The following is an 18,840-nucleotide window of genomic DNA, read 5'->3' as shown; positions in this document are numbered from 1 at the left end:
GTATGTTATTAACATATGAAAGGGCTAAGCAGGGGTCATGTGCATTGTGACAACAATTAGAGCAGACCTGAGGGCGCAAGAATGTTTTGAGCCATTGTTAATTGGAAATCTGTACAAAGATGCGCGTTAATTAGGATCTCGTCAGATCTGCTCTCTTCTAAACCCATTTCATATATTTGCTCCTCTGCAGTCGAACTAACAGCTATGTGTTTCATTGTGTTAGGTTTTGAAGAAAATTTGATTTATTTGCATTAATTTGAGATGCTATGCTTCAGGAGCATTTGCTTATGCTAATACCATAATGTGTTTTCATGTAAAAGTAGCATCTTGTGTATTTACCAGAATGCCGATGTGGCTACAAAGCCAGCCACACGTATAAAAACATACTCCTACAAAATTAGATCTTCACTCAAAACTATTTTTTTATGATTCAACACACTCAAAAAAAGAAATGAATAAAATAAAATATTTGTGGGTGTCATGATCTGGTTGGCGACCAACGGGGGGCGCTGTCGGCCCCGCCTGCACCTGCACAGGTGCTGGTCGTCCCGATCAGATTGGCGACCAGCGGGTAGCGACGTCAGCCCTGCCGGCAGCCTCGCAGGTGCTGGTCGTTATAATCAATGACACTTAAAAGGACACCGGGCACGATCATCCGGTGCCGATTCATTGTTTGTTTGCTGCTTGTTTGCTGCATGCATTGTGTACGTGTTTGTTTAACCTTGGCGGACTTTTACTTTTGGTCTTCTTTTTGCTACTTTGTATTTTTTCCATTCAGATCATTTTGATGTTTTACATTTTGTTCCTGCTGACTTTATTTTAACACAATTTGTCAAACAACCTCCTGCTCCCTCCTGCCTGCTTTTTGGGATCCAAACCCGCCATCACCACCTTGCAAAACCGTGACAGAATGAATCGGCCAACCATCGGATCCCGCAGGTACATCGGACCCGTCTCATTTCCACCCTGTGCCTGGCAATGCTACGTCCACGTTAGCGCAAGCATCGTCGCGTTTGAATTGCGTCACTCGACGAGCCGCAACGTCCACGTAAACGTCCGGCCGAGACCTCCTTCCAGGTGGCCGTCCAGGGTGACACTGGGTGACTGGCATTGCACGCCCACGTCCAGCCACGCTGTCGTCGTGCATGACGAATTGAGTCTCATCCACGACGAGCCGTGCAACGTCCGCGTCAACGTCAGTCCGAGACCCCACTCACCGCTGGATCCCGGAGCGGCTCTGGACTGGTCTCGTTCCCCCGGAGCCGGGCAGTGCACGCCCACGTCGGCGTCCGGCCGAGACCTGTTCCCATACGGCCGTACGGGGTGCCATTCTTTGCCTGGCAGTTCGACGTCCACGCAGAGCCATGCGCCGTCGCGTGAACGTGCGAGAGGGATCGCACTCACGCCCACGACGATCCGTGCCGCGTCTTCGTCCACCCCAGGCCGAGTCCCGTTCCCATCAGGCCGCCGCCCGTCGTATGCTGGAGAGGCAGCGGTTGCCCTCTCCACCGACCGTTCCCTGGCGAGTGGACCTTTTGGGAGACTGTTGGGACTTCTGGAAGCAGCCCCTTGAAGGGGGGGTACTGTCATGATCTGGTTGGCGACCAACGGGGGGCGCTGTCGGCCCCGCCTGCACCTGCACAGGTGCTGGTCGTCCCGATCAGATTGGCGACCAGCGGGTAGCGACGTCAGCCCTGCCGGCAGCCTCGCAGGTGCTGGTCGTTATAATCAATGACACTTAAAAGGACACCGGGCACGATCATCCGGTGCCGATTCATTGTTTGTTTGCTGCTTGTTTGCTGCATGCATTGTGTACGTGTTTGTTTAACCTTGGCGGACTTTTACTTTTGGTCTTCTTTTTGCTACTTTGTATTTTTTCCATTCAGATCATTTTGATGTTTTACATTTTGTTCCTGCTGACTTTATTTTAATACAATTTGTCAAACAACCTCCTGCTCCCTCCTGCCTGCTTTTTGGGATCCGAACCCGCCATCACCACCTTGCAAAACCGTGACAGTGGGCAGTGTCAATTTAGCGTTGCAGAGCCCCAGCTCTTACCATTCCATTTTTTTGCAGGTCGGAACGAGCTAATTGCCAGATATATCAAGCTTCGGACTGGAAAGACGAGAACCCGCAAGCAGGTAAGAAGATAGGGACTGTCTCCATTGCATGGTGGACTAATCCCCAGTCACAGCCATGTCGCATGAACAGATGTCCCTGGATTTAGACATCTCTGAAATTGTCACTCTTAGATCCACTTTGAAACACATAAGAGCCCTAGTTGTAGTGGATGTGAAGAGGAAAACATCAATTGGTTACCCCTTTTACAATTCTATGACCTCATGACCACCCTTTGCTCAGAATCTAGCCTTTAATTTCACACGATAAATCAGTTGTACATGATGCATTTACAAGCATCAATGACATGTCATGTAAAAAGGAAGTAGCCACAGTTACTGAAAATATTCCTTTTCCCCAGAAACGAAATCACAGTGTTCATGCACTTGGCTGTGGTTAGTCTTTATTAATGGGGATAGTCTAGGCCTTAATATTTTGGTACCATATATCGCACCAGAGTGTTTGTACTGTCATCTGTGTTAGAGAGCACATCCTGCCCTCAGCAGGCTGCACGCACAACTCTGACCGCAAATGAGCCCATATTTCTCAACCAGAGTGAGGAAATACAGACTATGCTAACATCTGTGAATGACTTGGGTTGCACCAATACCACTGTTTTCAGATCGCATACAAGTGGGTTTACCAATATACGCGTTTACATTTCTGTACCCACCGATGAACTGTGAGCAAGCATTAATTACGCAGCCATAGTAGAAAATGAACAATGCTGGGGCAAAGAAAACACATTGACACTGTTTCATCCAAAAACAGTGTATTTTAGTTAAATGCTCCAAACGTGTGTCTATATCTGTAAAATATCACCTTTAAAGTGACACTGTTTACATTCCGAAAAATGAACAAAGCTGTTTTGGGCATATCAAATGATAAAACACAGAAAATGAGTGAATATGGACACTTCATTATCAACCATCTGTAGCCAGAAAAGCACGCACAAGGGAGCGGTCAAATATGTGATGGAACCGCGGCTGGATCACCAGTCACCCAAAATTATTGTAATCTCTGGCCTTAAAGTACCAAATGTACATGGTTGACACGGCTCCAACTTGGTGCATTGCATTTGTATTGATCCAATAATTGGTATCAGTGCGTCCCTTAAGATTACCTGATTCATTGCTTGAAAAAATGTTATCAATGTAGAATTGAGGGATCTAAAGGACTAACATTCATATTTGAAGAAAATCAACAAAAATGATAAAGTTGATTTGAGGGTCTCGTGGTCCTTATCTAAACAGGAATTTTCCTAATTAAAAAAGCTGTTCAAAGTGACTTTTGGTCATTGTGTAATATTGATCAGATCGAAATGAGGAAAGACTTTTTTTACATTGACTTTTCAAGTCATGCTAGAACCTTGTAAAAACGTGAGTTGTCTATTTGACCAAATAGTCTGTTTTCAAGTCCAATACAAATGGCCGTTTTAAGTAGAACACTTGTCGACTTGGACGCAGTGCACGCCCACGTTGGCGTCCGGCCGAGACCTGTTCCCATACGGCCGTACGGGGTGCCATTCTTTGCCTGGCAGTTCGACGTCCACGCAGAGCCATGCGCCGTCGCGTGAACGTGCGAGAGGGATCGCACTCACGCCCACGACAATCCGTGCCGCGTCTTCGTCCACCCCAGGCCGAGTCCCGTTCCCATCAGGCCGCCGCCCGTCGTATGCTGGAGAGGCAGCGGTTGCCCTCTCCACCGACCGTTCCCTGGCGAGTGGACCTTTTGGGAGACTGTTGGGACTTCTGGAAGCAGCCCCTTGAAGGGGGGGTACTGTCATGATCTGGTTGGCGACCAACGGGGGGCGCTGTCGGCCCCGCCTGCACCTGCACAGGTGCTGGTCGTCCCGATCAGATTGGCGACCAGCGGGTAGCGACGTCAGCCCTGCCGGCAGCCTCGCAGGTGCTGGTCGTTATAATCAATGACACTTAAAAGGACACCGGGCACGATCATCCGGTGCCGATTCATTGTTTGTTTGCTGCTTGTTTGCTGCATGCATTGTGTACGTGTTTGTTTAACCTTGGCGGACTTTTACTTTTGGTCTTCTTTTTGCTACTTTGTATTTTTTCCATTCAGATCATTTTGATGTTTTACATTTTGTTCCTGCTGACTTTATTTTAATACAATTTGTCAAACAACCTCCTGCTCCCTCCTGCCTGCTTTTTGGGATCCGAACCCGCCATCACCACCTTGCAAAACCGTGACAGTGGGCAGTGTCAATTTAGCGTTGCAGAGCCCCAGCTCTTACCATTCCATTTTTTTGCAGGTCGGAACGAGCTAATTGCCAGATATATCAAGCTTCGGACTGGAAAGACGAGAACCCGCAAGCAGGTAAGAAGATAGGGACTGTCTCCATTGCATGGTGGACTAATCCCCAGTCACAGCCATGTCGCATGAACAGATGTCCCTGGATTTAGACATCTCTGAAATTGTCACTCTTAGTTCCACTTTGAAACACATAAGAGCCCTAGTTGTAGTGGATGTGAAGAGGAAAACATCAATTGGTTACCCCTTTTACAATTCTATGACCTCATGACCACCCTTTGCTCAGAATCTAGCCTTTAATTTCACACGATAAATCAGTTGTACATGATGCATTTACAAGCATCAATGACATGTCATGTAAAAAGGAAGTAGCCACAGTTACTGAAAATATTCCTTTTCCCCAGAAACGAAATCACAGTGTTCATGCACTTGGCTGTGGTTAGTCTTTATTAATGGGGATAGTCTAGGCCTTAATATTTTGGTACCATATATCGCACCAGAGTGTTTGTACTGTCATCTGTGTTAGAGAGCACATCCTGCCCTCAGCAGGCTGCACGCACAACTCTGACCGCAAATGAGCCCATATTTCTCAACCAGAGTGAGGAAATACAGACTATGCTAACATCTGTGAATGACTTGGGTTGCACCAATACCACTGTTTTCAGATCGCATACAAGTGGGTTTACCAATATACGCGTTTACATTTCTGTACCCACCGATGAACTGTGAGCAAGCATTAATTACGCAGCCATAGTAGAAAATGAACAATGCTGGGGCAAAGAAAACACATTGACACTGTTTCATCCAAAAACAGTGTATTTTAGTTAAATGCTCCAAACGTGTGTCTATATCTGTAAAATATCACCTTTAAAGTGACACTGTTTACATTCCGAAAAATGAACAAAGCTGTTTTGGGCATATCAAATGATAAAACACAGAAAATGAGTGAATATGGACACTTCATTATCAACCATCTGTAGCCAGAAAAGCACGCACAAGGGAGCGGTCAAATATGTGATGGAACCGCGGCTGGATCACCAGTCACCCAAAATTATTGTAATCTCTGGCCTTAAAGTACCAAATGTACATGGTTGACACGGCTCCAACTTGGTGCATTGCATTTGTATTGATCCAATAATTGGTATCAGTGCGTCCCTTAAGATTACCTGATTCATTGCTTGAAAAAATGTTATCAATGTAGAATTGAGGGATCTAAAGGACTAACATTCATATTTGAAGAAAATCAACAAAAATGATAAAGTTGATTTGAGGGTCTCGTGGTCCTTATCTAAACAGGAATTTTCCTAATTAAAAAAGCTGTTCAAAGTGACTTTTGGTCATTGTGTAATATTGATCAGATCGAAATGAGGAAAGACTTTTTTTACATTGACTTTTCAAGTCATGCTAGAACCTTGTAAAAACGTGAGTTGTCTATTTGACCAAATAGTCTGTTTTCAAGTCCAATACAAATGGCCGTTTTAAGTAGAACACTTGTCGACTTGGACGTGGCCTCGAGAGGACAAAAGAAGAATGTTTGTTTTCCGATACTGATTTCAAGGTTTGTTGAACCAAACACATGGCCTCGGTTTAATGGTGTTGTTTGTCATTGTAGTCAAGCAAAAAATACACTTTTGTTCTTCAGAGGCAGTCAGGATTTGTCTGACATTTTCCATTGCTGTATCATTGGTGTATTGATAGCAATGACAGGGCCCATATAAATGAAAACACAAGAACCGTTTTCAGAATTTTAATGATGTAGTGACTGTCTTTTGGTTAAATTGTTTGAGTGTTAATTTAGAACATTAAGAAATAGATTATTTGTAATGTTGTTTTGTGCTTCAAAATGAATCTATTTGTTTTACGTTGAATAGCATGCCAAATGAATTCTGAAATGAAACTGAAGTTTTCATCACAAATCGATTTGTGTGTACAGTATTTGTTGATGTTGAGCACTGTAGCAACGATATATGCTGTTATACAATATAGGAAAAGTTCTTTTTCAAAGAGGATCAAAAATATGTCTGAACATTTTTCAATTATGTCTTACATGTGATGCTGCATTAATGTTATTTGTTAGTCCTATGGTGTTTTGTATTGTGTGCAAGCAAAAATGAATGTTTCTAGGTAAAGGCAAGTGGTAGTTTTAACGACACAAAAGTCTATATTTTTTTGATGGTAAACCTCAACCGGGAGCGTAACCGCTACTTTGAACAATCGTTCACTGGCTTCCAAATATCTGAGTTGAATTGCTATTTAAATGTTCGAATCTACAAATTTTCCTCACAATTCAAAGGGAAAAAATCATCCAAATAATTCCTCATAGCTTGAAACACTGAAATGAAGCTTATTGTAAGTCAAGACACCGCTGTGCAATGACTACACGTTGACACAAGTATGCGAATGTTGGTGACTTTGTATCATTTCAACCTCCATAGTAAGATATTTTCACATTTTTGGAACGTCCGTCTTCCTGTTGTGTCAACCTCAACAGGTAATCATTGCCACTGGTGATCAGCGACCTTCTTTGACTTACACTCGCTAGCACATTAGCATTAGCTATGATTGTATTAACAATGCCCCCATCTTTTTCAGAGAGAGTGAACTTGGCTGGTGAAATGCCTCGTAGCAGTTCCCATAAGAATATGAGACTAACCAATTGACATTCAGTACACAGCAGCTCACATCTGTGTGCTTTAATGGGTTCTAAAGAGGCCTGCATCCTCCTTAATCAGCTCACTTAAGTGACGACGACACACAGGATAATGCTTTATTGGATGCTAGCACGGTGTGCTGTGTGGAGATGCCACTGACCTGCACCTTGTCTCCCTGACAAAGACGTGTGTTCTCGTTTTGTTTATTTTCCCCTTTTCTCTTTTGAATGGAGGTGTCTAGTCACATACAGGTCTTAGCAAGAAAGAAAGTTCGAGAAATCCAAGCTGCCATTAAGGTACGTCTGGCTTTGCCCAGTTACAGGGGGCTTTTCATTGCTATGGTTACAGGCTCTTCTTTTGTTTTCCTCCCCTACCCTACCCCGCAGGTGTCTAGTCACATTCAGGTTCTCGCCAGAAGGAAATCTCGTGAGTTTCATTCCAAGCTAAAGGTATGCGCTTTTCTGCTTCTGGGCCTGTTTGTTGTTGTGCGTCTGAACTAAATTCCCTCTTCCCATGGGTTCGTGCTCATATCTGATGACCCCCCCTAACTCCAAACCCTCCACCTCCTAACCCAAATCTTCTGTCCATCTCACATTCTTATCATCTGTTTTGACTAACATTAAACTATTTATGCATGTTCTCAGAACAGTTGTGTAACCCATAATATGTCTACCCAATGTTACTTTTTTATTTTTACAATTTACATAATAATCATATTAATAATACTTTATCAGCATACATTGCCAAGACCAATTGACCCCCAAAGTATTTTTGGTCACATTTTCTCATTCTACTCCAACAAATAATGGATATGCCTCTCCGTTGACCCTTGATGCAACAGCAATTTACCAAAATGTTGTAGTACGTCTGACCAAGCATCATGTTAGAGCCCAAAAATCACAATCTGTATTAGAGGAACACATTTAATAAGGTCAAGGACGAAGCATCTGACCAAATAAAGGGTGACTCACTCAAAAGTCATTGCCCATTTCCTTTTTTTCAATTGGTCTTATTTGGTCTGACTGGGGTCACTGCTTTGCAAATCGGTGCTTAACGAGAGATGTTTCCGTCCTTGACCACCTTCAGTCCAGTGCATCCCTCCAGCTAGTTTCCGTGGCTTTCCACCAACACGTGCCCTCCCGAGTATGTCATTTTCATCTGTGGTGATTTTAGAAGGCATTCTGCCACATCACGTTGTCAAGAACGGACACTCTTGCATATTGATAGCGAAAATTATACGATCAGCTGAGCAGTGTGAGGGCCACAGAGATTCTCAAGCTGGCACAGAACTTTCAAGGACAAAACTTCTTTCCAGGCGACAATTTTGCCACACTGCATGCTCCAGTGTAAATTGTCTTCTGCGCTTCCCAAAACCACAAAGCCTAAAATGTTAAATACCAAAGGTCTCCAAGCTGGTCTGAATGACATTTGAAACAAAAAGGAACTGTAACATGACTTTTGAGACATCTTGCATGCTGATATTGATGTGGTACTGATGATGTGTACCAGATTCCAAACTGACTCGATGCTAAACGGCTTTAATGTGGAAACGCATGCTGCCGTTGGCTGTTTAGTGAGTGGCTCAAAGTGCCGGTGCTGAAGCCGTTACTCTTTTAAGGGGCATGGCAGAACAGGGTGTATGTGTGTAAATGCATCAATACAATGAGCGAACACCCTCATTTTACAGTGAAAGCTAACTTTCTTCTGCTGTCAACGGCTCAGCGGTTTGCATTGAGACCGCAGAAAAGCTGACAAGCCAGTAGTTTTATGACATGCGAAATGCCTTCTGCTTTCCATCCTCTCGTCAATCTGTTGGTACGTCCAAAATGCTCACACCCTGTGGCTTGCACTTGCTGTCTTTCCCTTTTATTTTTCTTGCCCAATCGTATTAGATTATCTTTCATTTGTGCTAACATTAAAAAAAAAAGAAAATCACCCAAATGGACTAATGAGAAGGGCATGTTGAATTGAACAAAGTCATTGTTCAAGTACAAATTAAGTTTACAAAGAACAGAAAGACAAAACTTCCATTATGCCTTTTTTTTTCTTCTTTGGGTGTCGCACTATACATTTTGACTTTAACACTTTGTTGTTTCACTCTGAGTATTCCATATCCAGTAATGATGCCTCATTAATCTGTGGTGTGTCTATGTGTAAAGAGCCATAGAGAGCGAGGCAGCCACATGAATGCCTGCTCTTTCAGAGGCACAGGCAGCTCTGTGAAGAAAAACAGACGGCTTTTGTCTGAATCCCTGTCTTTTCTCATTTAAAGCAAATTAGACTCCAGTGGCAAAGAGACCTACAAGTGCGCCCTTCCCTTTTTTTGGGAGGGGGGGGGGGTCATCAATGAAAACCTGGTGTTTCTACTCATGTCCATGGCACCTCAGTAAAATGAGTCATTATGCCACTGCTGTTTTTGTTTCAAGTAACGACAAGCTGAGAATGAGACATTTGCCTTGAAGCTGCCACTCATTTATGAAATACAAACACCTTCGTTTTCTTAATGTTGCGTTTTGGCCATCATCGTTCAGCCACAGTGGCTCTAGAACTACATTAACCAGAATAGTATTTACATTATTAGAGGCGAGGACGATGATGAAGGATTAATTGTTTGCTCCCGTTGAAATAAACAAATAAATATTTCTGATCTCGAAATAAAATTCACTGTGGGTAAAAGGAGAAAAAATGTGATCCTTACACTTTCTAATGGGGTTTTGAGATTGGGATTGATGACAATGTGATGTGATGGACACTTTCCCCTTTACAGCTGATGAATGACTTGTTGACCTGTGTATGATTCTGTACTAATGTGGCAATGTTAAATAAAATATAGTTTCAATTTTGAGGACGGGGGTGGGGGGTTACAAATTGTATGTGTCCACAAAGATTTCAAAGATTCCCTGATTTCAATGCAACCCGAATACTCATTTGTGGAAAGCATATTCATCATTGGCTGAAGTTACCCAAAAAATCGGTGTATGCACAGGATTGCATGTTTACAGTTGGAAAAAAACAGCGTATTATATTCAATTTTACAAATGTAACCTTGTTGGCTTGCGTTTAGGTCACGAGTATGGTAAGTATGGGCTTTTCACTTGTCTAGCTGGTGCTGCTTTTTCAATTATTTTATGTATTTATGTATTTATTTTTTATTTTTGCTGGGCTTTGCTTTGCCATGGCAGGGTTTTTTTGCCTGTGATTTAGCCGTAGTGAGAGGACTTTCCAACGCATTGGTCCATGTGTACTGTCCTGCTGTTGACACACTGTAGCCAGACTCATCGGCATGGGCGATCAGCATGTTTACACTATAGCCTCACTGTGTCTGCACGGCATCTCCAGCTCAGGTGTGCATGCCCCTGCAATTAAAAATCAGGCATTTGCAAGATAACTTTCTGAATGCACTTAATGATCCAACGAAATCTAGAGGCGCTGCTTCAAGCTGTCACTGTGATTTGGTGTTTCAATTGCAACATTTCCATGGCATTTTAATTGTATCTAGTCCAGAGATTAAAAGAGATTCTTAGTTCATAGGAATCTCCGTCCTTCAGTTTTACTCAATAAAATTGACGAAGCCTTGATAGAAGTGCTGCCGCCGCAGAGTGTGTTTTATTTATTTATTAAATTCTTATTCTTGTTTATGTATTTATTTTGTCAACAAGCTAAGTTTGGCTGAAGTGCATACCACCACTTGTTATTGTGAATTGGAATCCTCATGTTCATTGTTCTGGCCACTCCATGGAAAAAAATAAAAAAGCTAACACTTGAAAAGCCATGCACTTGCATCCTCTTTTAACCTGCTTGCGCTGTTTGAGAGGTCACTGGAGCTTTCAGTGTGCTGACAGGGTTGTGGCTGTTGCTACCTTTTGTATACAATATGCGCTATAGCAATCCGCCCCCTTCTTTCTGTGTGAGCACTAAGCCTTTTATGTCTGATATCAAAGGACCAGTCCGTAAAGGACAAAGCCCTCCAGAGCATGGCCTCCATGTCGTCCGCTCAGATCGTCTCTGCTACGGCTATTCACAACAAGCTGGGACTGCCCGGCATCCCGCATCCAGCATTCCCCGGAGCAGGGGTGAGGACCTCGCACCCACACACCCCTCTTATTGATCAGTCCTGTTCAGCTTCACGCAGGGAAGCCATGGAGCCCTCGCCGGGGCCAAATCACATTACACACCAGGCTTTGCTCAACTGACCCAATCAGATAAGCACATGATCAGAAGGAGTGCTGGTGGAGATAACTTCTTTCCCAGATCACATAGCCGTTTTCTTCTTGCCACAAAAGCAGCTCACAATTGGATGTTCTTTGTTTGGATTGGATATGCCTTTATTAGTCTCACAGTGGAGAATTTTACATTTCACAGCAGCAAAGTGATGAAAGGAATGAAAGTAGAAAACAAAATACATGAGCTGCTGGAAAGGCAGCCACTCTCGCGGCGCCGTCTTGAAGTCAAAATAAAAAAAACAAAACTAAATAACAAATAATATGACAGCATAGAGACACTATGACAAAACAAAGACACAGAGAGACATTCATTCTTCAGGACTTGCTGTACCCTCTTTGTGATGACATGAAGCAGTTCTAGATGAAAGAGGAGGGATCAAAGTGTTTGTTGTCTATTAATATCTTATTCATGATTGTATCTAATTCTTTAGATATGGCAAGGGATGATATCAAGTCAGCCGGGATCCTCACAAGAGTAAGTTTGCTACGTTGCTCAAATGATTAGTTTTAATCAAGGTTTTTCACAGGTACACAAAGATGGATAGGTGATACCCTGCTGTTAAAGGGAGAAAAACTCACAATTTTTCACAAAAATAAACTGTCAAAGTCATAAGAAATACATATTAAAGAGAACCTAAAGAGGTAAGAATTGCCAAGAAAAAAGCATGCCCTACTGTGAAACACGGAAGATCCTCGGTGATTGTCATGGGGCTGCTTCAGTCTTACGTCAGCTACAGGGTGTCTTCAATCTAAAGACTATGAAGCCATTCTTGAGAGAAATGTTTCATTTAAAAAAAACTGCACACTGACCGAAAATACATTGCTAAACACACCCTGTAATCGCTAAAAGAGAGTTAGGAGTTGGTCATTTTTGAGTGCTGATCAAAATTATGTTGAAAATTTACGGTGGTAGCTTCAACATGCCATTTGATGAGGGTACCATAATGCTTTGACTGGTGAAAAAAAAGTTGCACAAATTACATGACAGCAATGATTGTACCAAGATATTACGGGAATCACTGTACTTCATTAGGCTACTCTCATTACTTTTTTGAAAGTAATAATTTGGTCGGACCTAATTAAATAAATACATGAATACACAAATACTTTAAATAACTAGATGTACAGATAAATAAATAAAAAAATAGATCCATAAATAAATAAACGGACATATAAACAAACAAACAGATAAATAAATAAATAAATAAATAAATAAATAAAACAAAAGGCTGAGTATTTGTGATATAGTGATAGATAATTTTCTGCTGATTTTTACTGCAATTCATTTGTTAGTTTCATGGTACTTACGGAAAATTATGGCTTGTTTTTAGGCAGAATGTGCCCAACAATTTTTTTTCATCTGCTTATGTTTGAGTGTATATATCATGAATATATTTAACATCATATTCTGGACAGATTTCATGGGTTTTCTGTTTTTTTTTTCAGCATCAAACCCTTCACACAGCAAGTTTACCCCATCCAGCCTGCCGTCACAACAGCAATTTCAAGTGAGAAACACTCACACAACACACTGGAAGGAATATTGTGGTCAAATATTGTTCTTTTGACTTCAAGACGGCGCCGCGAGAGTGGCTGCCTGTTGGGGTAATTCGCGATCACTTCCAACCCATTACTGCCTTTCCAGCAGCTCATGTATTTTGTTTTTCTACTTTCATGCCTTTCATCACTTTGCTGTTGTGAAATGTAAATTTCTCCACTGCGAGACTAATAAAGGCGAATCCAATCCAATCCAAAAAGGTGGAACACAAGCTCATCTCTTCTTCTGCTCTATACTGTACATGCCATAGTCAACTCCCAGTATTCGCAGTGGATGGGGACCGGACAACCAATCACACTCACACCTTTGTACAATCAACCAACCATGCATTTTTTTTTTAAATACAGTAAAGTCTCGTTATATCGATATTCAAGGGAGTCCGAAAAAATATCGATATAACCGGGACTATCGATATATCCGACCCTGTTTGCATGTAATTTTCTCCGTGCGTGCATAGAAATAGTGTCGATATAACCGGGACTATCGATATATCCGATATCGATATAACGAGACTTTACTGTATATGAATATTAAAGAAATTAACAAACTATTCCCCCTTACTATTTTAAAAAAGCTAACACTTGAAAAGCCATGCACTTGCATCCTCTTTTAACCTGCTTGCGCTGTTTGAGAGGTCACTGGAGCTTTCAGTGTGCTGACAGGGTTGTGGCTGTTGCTACCTATTGTATACAATATGCGCTATAGCAATCCGCCCCCTTCTTTCTGTGTGAGCACTAAGCCTTTTATGTCTGATATCAAAGGACCAGTCCGTAAAGGACAAAGCCCTCCAGAGCATGGCCTCCATGTCGTCCGCTCAGATCGTCTCTGCTACGGCTATTCACAACAAGCTGGGACTGCCCGGCATCCCGCATCCAGCATTCCCCGGAGCAGGGGTGAGGACCTCGCACCCACACACCCCTCTTATTGATCAGTCCTGTTCAGCTTCACGCAGGGAAGCCATGGAGCCCTCGCCGGGGCCAAATCACATTACACACCAGGCTTTGCTCAACTGACCCAATCAGATAAGCACATGATCAGAAGGAGTGCTGGTGGAGATAACTTCTTTCCCAGATCACATAGCCGTTTTCTTCTTGCCACAAAAGCAGCTCACAATTGGATGTTCTTTGTTTGGATTGGATATGCCTTTATTAGTCTCACAGTGGAGAAATTTACATTTCACAGCAGCAAAGTGATGAAAGGAATGAAAGTAGAAAACAAAATACATGAGCTGCTGGAAAGGCAGCCACTCTCGCGGCGCCGTCTTGAAGTCAAAATAACAAAAAAAAACTAAATAACAAATAATATGACAGCATAGAGACACTATGACAAAACAAAGACACAGAGAGACATTCATTCTTCAGGACTTGCTGTACCCTCTTTGTGATGACATGAAGCAGTTCTAGATGAAAGAGGAGGGATCAAAGCGTTTGTTGTCTATTAATATCTTATTCATGATTGTATCTAATTCTTTAGATATGGCAAGGGATGATATCAAGTCAGCCGGGATCCTCACAAGAGTAAGTTTGCTACGTTGCTCAAATGATTAGTTTTAATCAAGGTTTTTCACAGGTACACAAAGGTGGATAGGTGATACCCTGCTGTTAAAGGGAGAAAAACTCACAATTTTTCACAAAAATAAACTGTCAAAGTCATAAGAAATACATATTAAAGAGAACCTAAAGAGGTAAGAATTGCCAAGAAAAAAGCATGCCCTACTGTGAAACACGGAAGATCCTCGGTAATTGTCATGGGGCTGCTTCAGTCTTACGTCAGCTACAGGGTGTCTTCAATCTAAAGACTATGAAGCCATTCTTGAGAGAAATGTTTCATTTAAAAAAAACTGCACACTGACCGAAAATACATTGCTAAACACACCCTGTAATCGCTAAAAGAGAGTTAGGAGTTGGTCATTTTTGAGTGCTGATCAAAATTATGTTGAAAATTTACGGTGGTAGCTTCAACATGCCATTTGATGAGGGTACCATAATGCTTTGACTGGTGAAAAAAAAGTTGCACAAATTACATGACAGCAATGATTGTACCAAGATATTACGGGAATCACTGTACTTCATTAGGCTACTCTCATTACTTTTTTGAAAATAATAATTTGGTCGGACCTAATTAAATAAATACATGAATACACAAATACTTTAAATAACTAGATGTACAGATAAATAAATAAAAAAATAGATCCATAAATAAATAAACGGACATATAAACAAACAAACAGATAAATAAATAAATAAATAAATAAATAAATAAATAAATAAATAAAACAAAAGGCTGAGTATTTGTGATATAGTGATAGATAATTTTCTGCTGATTTTTACTGCAATTTATTTGTTAGTTTCATGGTACTTATGGAAAATTATGGCTTGTTTTTAGGCAGAATGTGCCCAACATTTTTTTTTCATCTGCTTATGTTTGAGTGTATATATCATGAATATATTTAACATCATATTCTGGACAGATTTCATGGGTTTTCTGTTTTTTTTTTTCAGCATCAAACCCTTCACACAGCAAGTTTACCCCATCCAGCCTGCCATCACAACAGCAATTTCAAGTGTATTTTATGTTACCCTGGATGACAAATTGGCCTTGCACAAATATCAGAATCAGAATCATCTTTATTGCCAAGTATGTAGAACACACAAGGAATTGTGAACAGTCATTGTGAAAGCATTAAAAGTTTTGTAGCATGTGGTTGCTTTTATTTAACGGTATGACAAAGATGACTTCAAGTTAAAAGTGTTTGTGTTATTATTTTTTTTTACATCATTCCAAATGTTGACCTTTGTTTCAGTTATATGTGTCTTTTACTCAAAGGATGAAATCAATGAAAACACTTCTCATGATTGTGTCCGTTCTGATTATAGGCTACGAGCCCACAGCCACTTCTGCTCCGACCGCCCCAGCATGGCAGGGCCGCTCTATCGGAACAACCAAACTTCGACTCGTGGAGTTTTCCGCCTTCTTGGAGCAACAGAGAGACCCAGACTCGGTAAGAAGAACATGAAATGTACAAAATTAAATATCTCCTCTTATGGTGTTTGTTTCTTTGGAAACACACTGGGACTTTATACAAGAAAGTCAGTTGGTGTCAAAAAGAGGAAAGAACTTGTCAGTCCTTTGTCCTAGTCCTTTTTATGAATCAGCCATCTAACTTTTTTTGCAAATTTTCTCACACACTTAACTCATTCACTGCCATTCTCAAATTTATTCGGGAATTGAAAATATGACTTAGAGCGCCATTCCCGAATCTGATGTAAGAAGAGAGTCTCATTTTTCTTACGCTGCATTGCATGTGTATGTAGTCCTAAAACTCATTATTCTGTGGGTTCTGGAATTGGAGTGACAAAAACCCTGGCACTGGAGTGTACATATTTTTGCACATGTCTGGCAGTTAATGAGTTAATCACTTAATATTTTTATTCAGTAGTATAAAGCAATGTCTGCATACTGGTTTGCTACCACCTGAATGTAAATAATGTCATGCCACTTATTGATTAATCTACCGGTATTTATTTTTACACAAAGGGCATCCCACCTGTCATGATGCTAAAAGAAATGTTAAATAATTTTGTGTTTCGTGGATTTTGGATGGGAGAAAGGTGCGCATTTCTCCCCATCCAAAACAGTTGAGTTGGGCGACCACTAATTGACTCTGAGAAGGTGATTGCAACTACCTGGGAATGGCCAATTGCCTCCGGCAGTGTTACCTGTGGTCTGCCGAAAACTGATATCAACTTCAAATAAAGAAAACTCACAATACCCTTCCTGCATCTGGCTGAGTGAACTTTTATCCTCTTTCCACCTGCTTGCTGTCTCGCCGCACGACAATTGGTGGCAGTGGTGGGATCGTTTCACCCTGCATGAAGAAGGTGGGATCGTTACGCCTTGCTGAAGTGGAAAAGATAAGAGGAAGCCGAGAGGAAGAAGGTGGGACGAGTAAGAAGTTGTGTAGCACGGGCCAACCAAACTGGACTGAAGAGTTCTGAAGGGGACCAAGGAAACCAGAAGCTTGAGTTGCCCCAAGAAGATGCCGTTCTTCTTTTCCATGAGGCGTCTGACAGTTGCCAAGCCAAGGATGGAACTGAGCACAGTGAGATGGAACCAGTGGTGAAGCCTAAGACTCAGACAAGAGGTGATGTTGATTGAACAGATCTAGAGATCAGATGCACCCAACAAGTAAGAATGGACATTTGACAGGGACCTGATTGGCCAGAAGCTCAGGTGAAGCACCTTTAAAGCCAGCCTGAGCCAGTCACTTCGAGGAGGAAGAAGAGGGACAAAGGACAACCTGGAGAGCAGTGTTACCTGTGGTCTGCCGAAAACTGATATCAACTTCAAATAAAGAAAACTCACAATACCCTTCCTGCATCTGGCTGAGTGAACTTTTATCCTCTTTCCACCTGCTTGCTCTCTCGCCGCACGACACCACCCATTCAAGGATTTTACCTGCTTCCGCGATGTCATCCTTATTCAAGTTTAAAATTTCACACAGTCTCGTGATTTGCTGCATGTCCTCGCTCCAACTTGTATAACCTTTTTCTGTACCATTGAATGGAAAAAAGGCCAAAGCTTGTATTCTTTCTTTCTAATATTCAGAGATTTTGAGATAACTATTATTTGTATTCTTGTTATTATTTTTATAATAATAATAATAATAATAATAATAATACATATTGTTATTATTGTTGTTGTTAACACAATTGTTGGTTCAATCAGGTACTCTTCTCTTTGTAGTCATCAATCTGAGCGCTTCCCTCACCAACTGTGAACTCAATAGATCCTCATTGAGAACGAGTTAGCTTTACTGCAAATTTGCAATTTACTACAGTCCATATTTGATTTATCCTTTCAGTACAACAAGCACCTCTTCGTGCATATCGGACAGACAAATTATTCCTACAACGACGCCCTGCTGGAGTCTGTGGATATTCGTCAGATTTATGACAAATTTCCTGAAAAGAAGGGAGGACTGAAGGAGCTGTATGGAAAGGGCCCCCAAAATTCCTTCTTCCTTATCAAGTTTTGGGTGAGTGATATTTATTTAATTCCTGTGTGTTTAATCGAAGCTCGGTTTGAAGCACAATGTCAGCAAAGATGCCGTGTTAACTGTACAGCAAAGAATGCGATGTCAGATGTGTTCTTTTTGCTTTTGCCTTTCAATAATGCCCTTTCAATTCTTTTGCTTGTACGCTGACACCAAATTGTATTTTATTTTTTAATCGTCTTATGGTGGCTCTGATTGTCAGTTTTCTGGCACATTTTTAATGAGCTCGGCATCACAGCTTTCTTTCCAAAGACAATAATGCCCATTTTGTTTTCAAGCTTTAATTGTAGTGCATTAGTTCCAAAGAACTGCAGTTTCATTTTGAAATACGGAACTGAAAAGGACACGTCACCCCTCTGATTTTGAAGCATTCCACTCATACATTAATTGGATTGGATATGCCTTTATTAGTCTCACAGTGGAGAAATTTACATTTCACAGCAGCAAAGTGATGAAAGGAATGAAAGTAGAAAAACAAAATACATGAGCTGCTGGAAAGGCAGCCACTCTCGCGGCGCCATCTTGAAGTCAAAATAACAAAAAAAATAACAACTAAATAACAAATATGACAGCATAGAGACAATATGACAGAACAAAGACACAGAGAGACATTCATTCTTCAGGACTTGCTGTACCCTCTTTGTGATGACATGAAGCAGTTCTAGATGAAAGAGGAGAGGATCAAAGCGTCTTTCCACCAGTGGATCAGGGACATCATGGTGGAATGTGCACGTCGACTACAAGCTAAATGTTGAAAGCAAACACGCAGCTGTAGCATCCATTGACAAAAAGAGATTGTCTTACATCTCCTGTTTCACATAAATCTGCTTCAATTCCAAGCCGCAAAAGTTCCACATACGCATCGGCGCTCTGCGCGGACGCTCCTTTCTTCTTATTGCGGGTTCCTCAAGCCATGCATCCATCCAGCCGCAGACTGCCAACAGCACTGACCTTCCACTGAAC

General features: G+C 41.6%; 1 protein-coding gene across 7 annotated transcripts in view; it reads left to right on the top strand.

Annotated features, from left to right (window-relative positions):
• tead1b (TEA domain family member 1b) overlaps nt 1-18,840 on the top strand; it is a 58,729-nt gene that overhangs the window by 29,633 nt on the left and 10,256 nt on the right. For 2 of the 7 annotated variants that reach the window (XM_088992465.1, XM_088992466.1), the window contains 8 exons: nt 2,077-2,141; nt 7,274-7,489; nt 10,105-10,116; nt 10,982-11,113; nt 11,695-11,738; nt 12,710-12,771; nt 15,698-15,822; nt 17,686-17,859. In XM_088992465.1, coding sequence (XP_088848591.1) covers nt 2,077-2,141; nt 7,274-7,489; nt 10,105-10,116; nt 10,982-11,113; nt 11,695-11,738; nt 12,710-12,771; nt 15,698-15,822; nt 17,686-17,859 — 830 coding nt within the window. Of the gene's footprint in view, nt 1-2,076; nt 2,142-7,273; nt 7,490-10,104; nt 10,117-10,981; nt 11,114-11,694; nt 11,739-12,709; nt 12,772-14,294; nt 14,339-15,322; nt 15,385-15,697; nt 15,823-17,685; nt 17,860-18,840 lie in introns of all 7 variants that reach the window. The other 5 variants (XM_088992467.1, XM_088992469.1, XM_088992468.1 and 2 more) reach the window with 5 other exon arrangements.

The sequence above is a fragment of the Hippocampus bargibanti genome, linkage group LG03, assembly GCF_051943395.1.
Source record: "Hippocampus bargibanti isolate YZ-2025 linkage group LG03, ASM5194339v1, whole genome shotgun sequence".
Classification (NCBI taxonomy): Eukaryota; Metazoa; Chordata; class Actinopteri; order Syngnathiformes; family Syngnathidae; genus Hippocampus; species Hippocampus bargibanti.
Note: the sequence above shows the minus strand (reverse complement) of the source record. Positions and strands in the feature narration are given on the sequence as shown.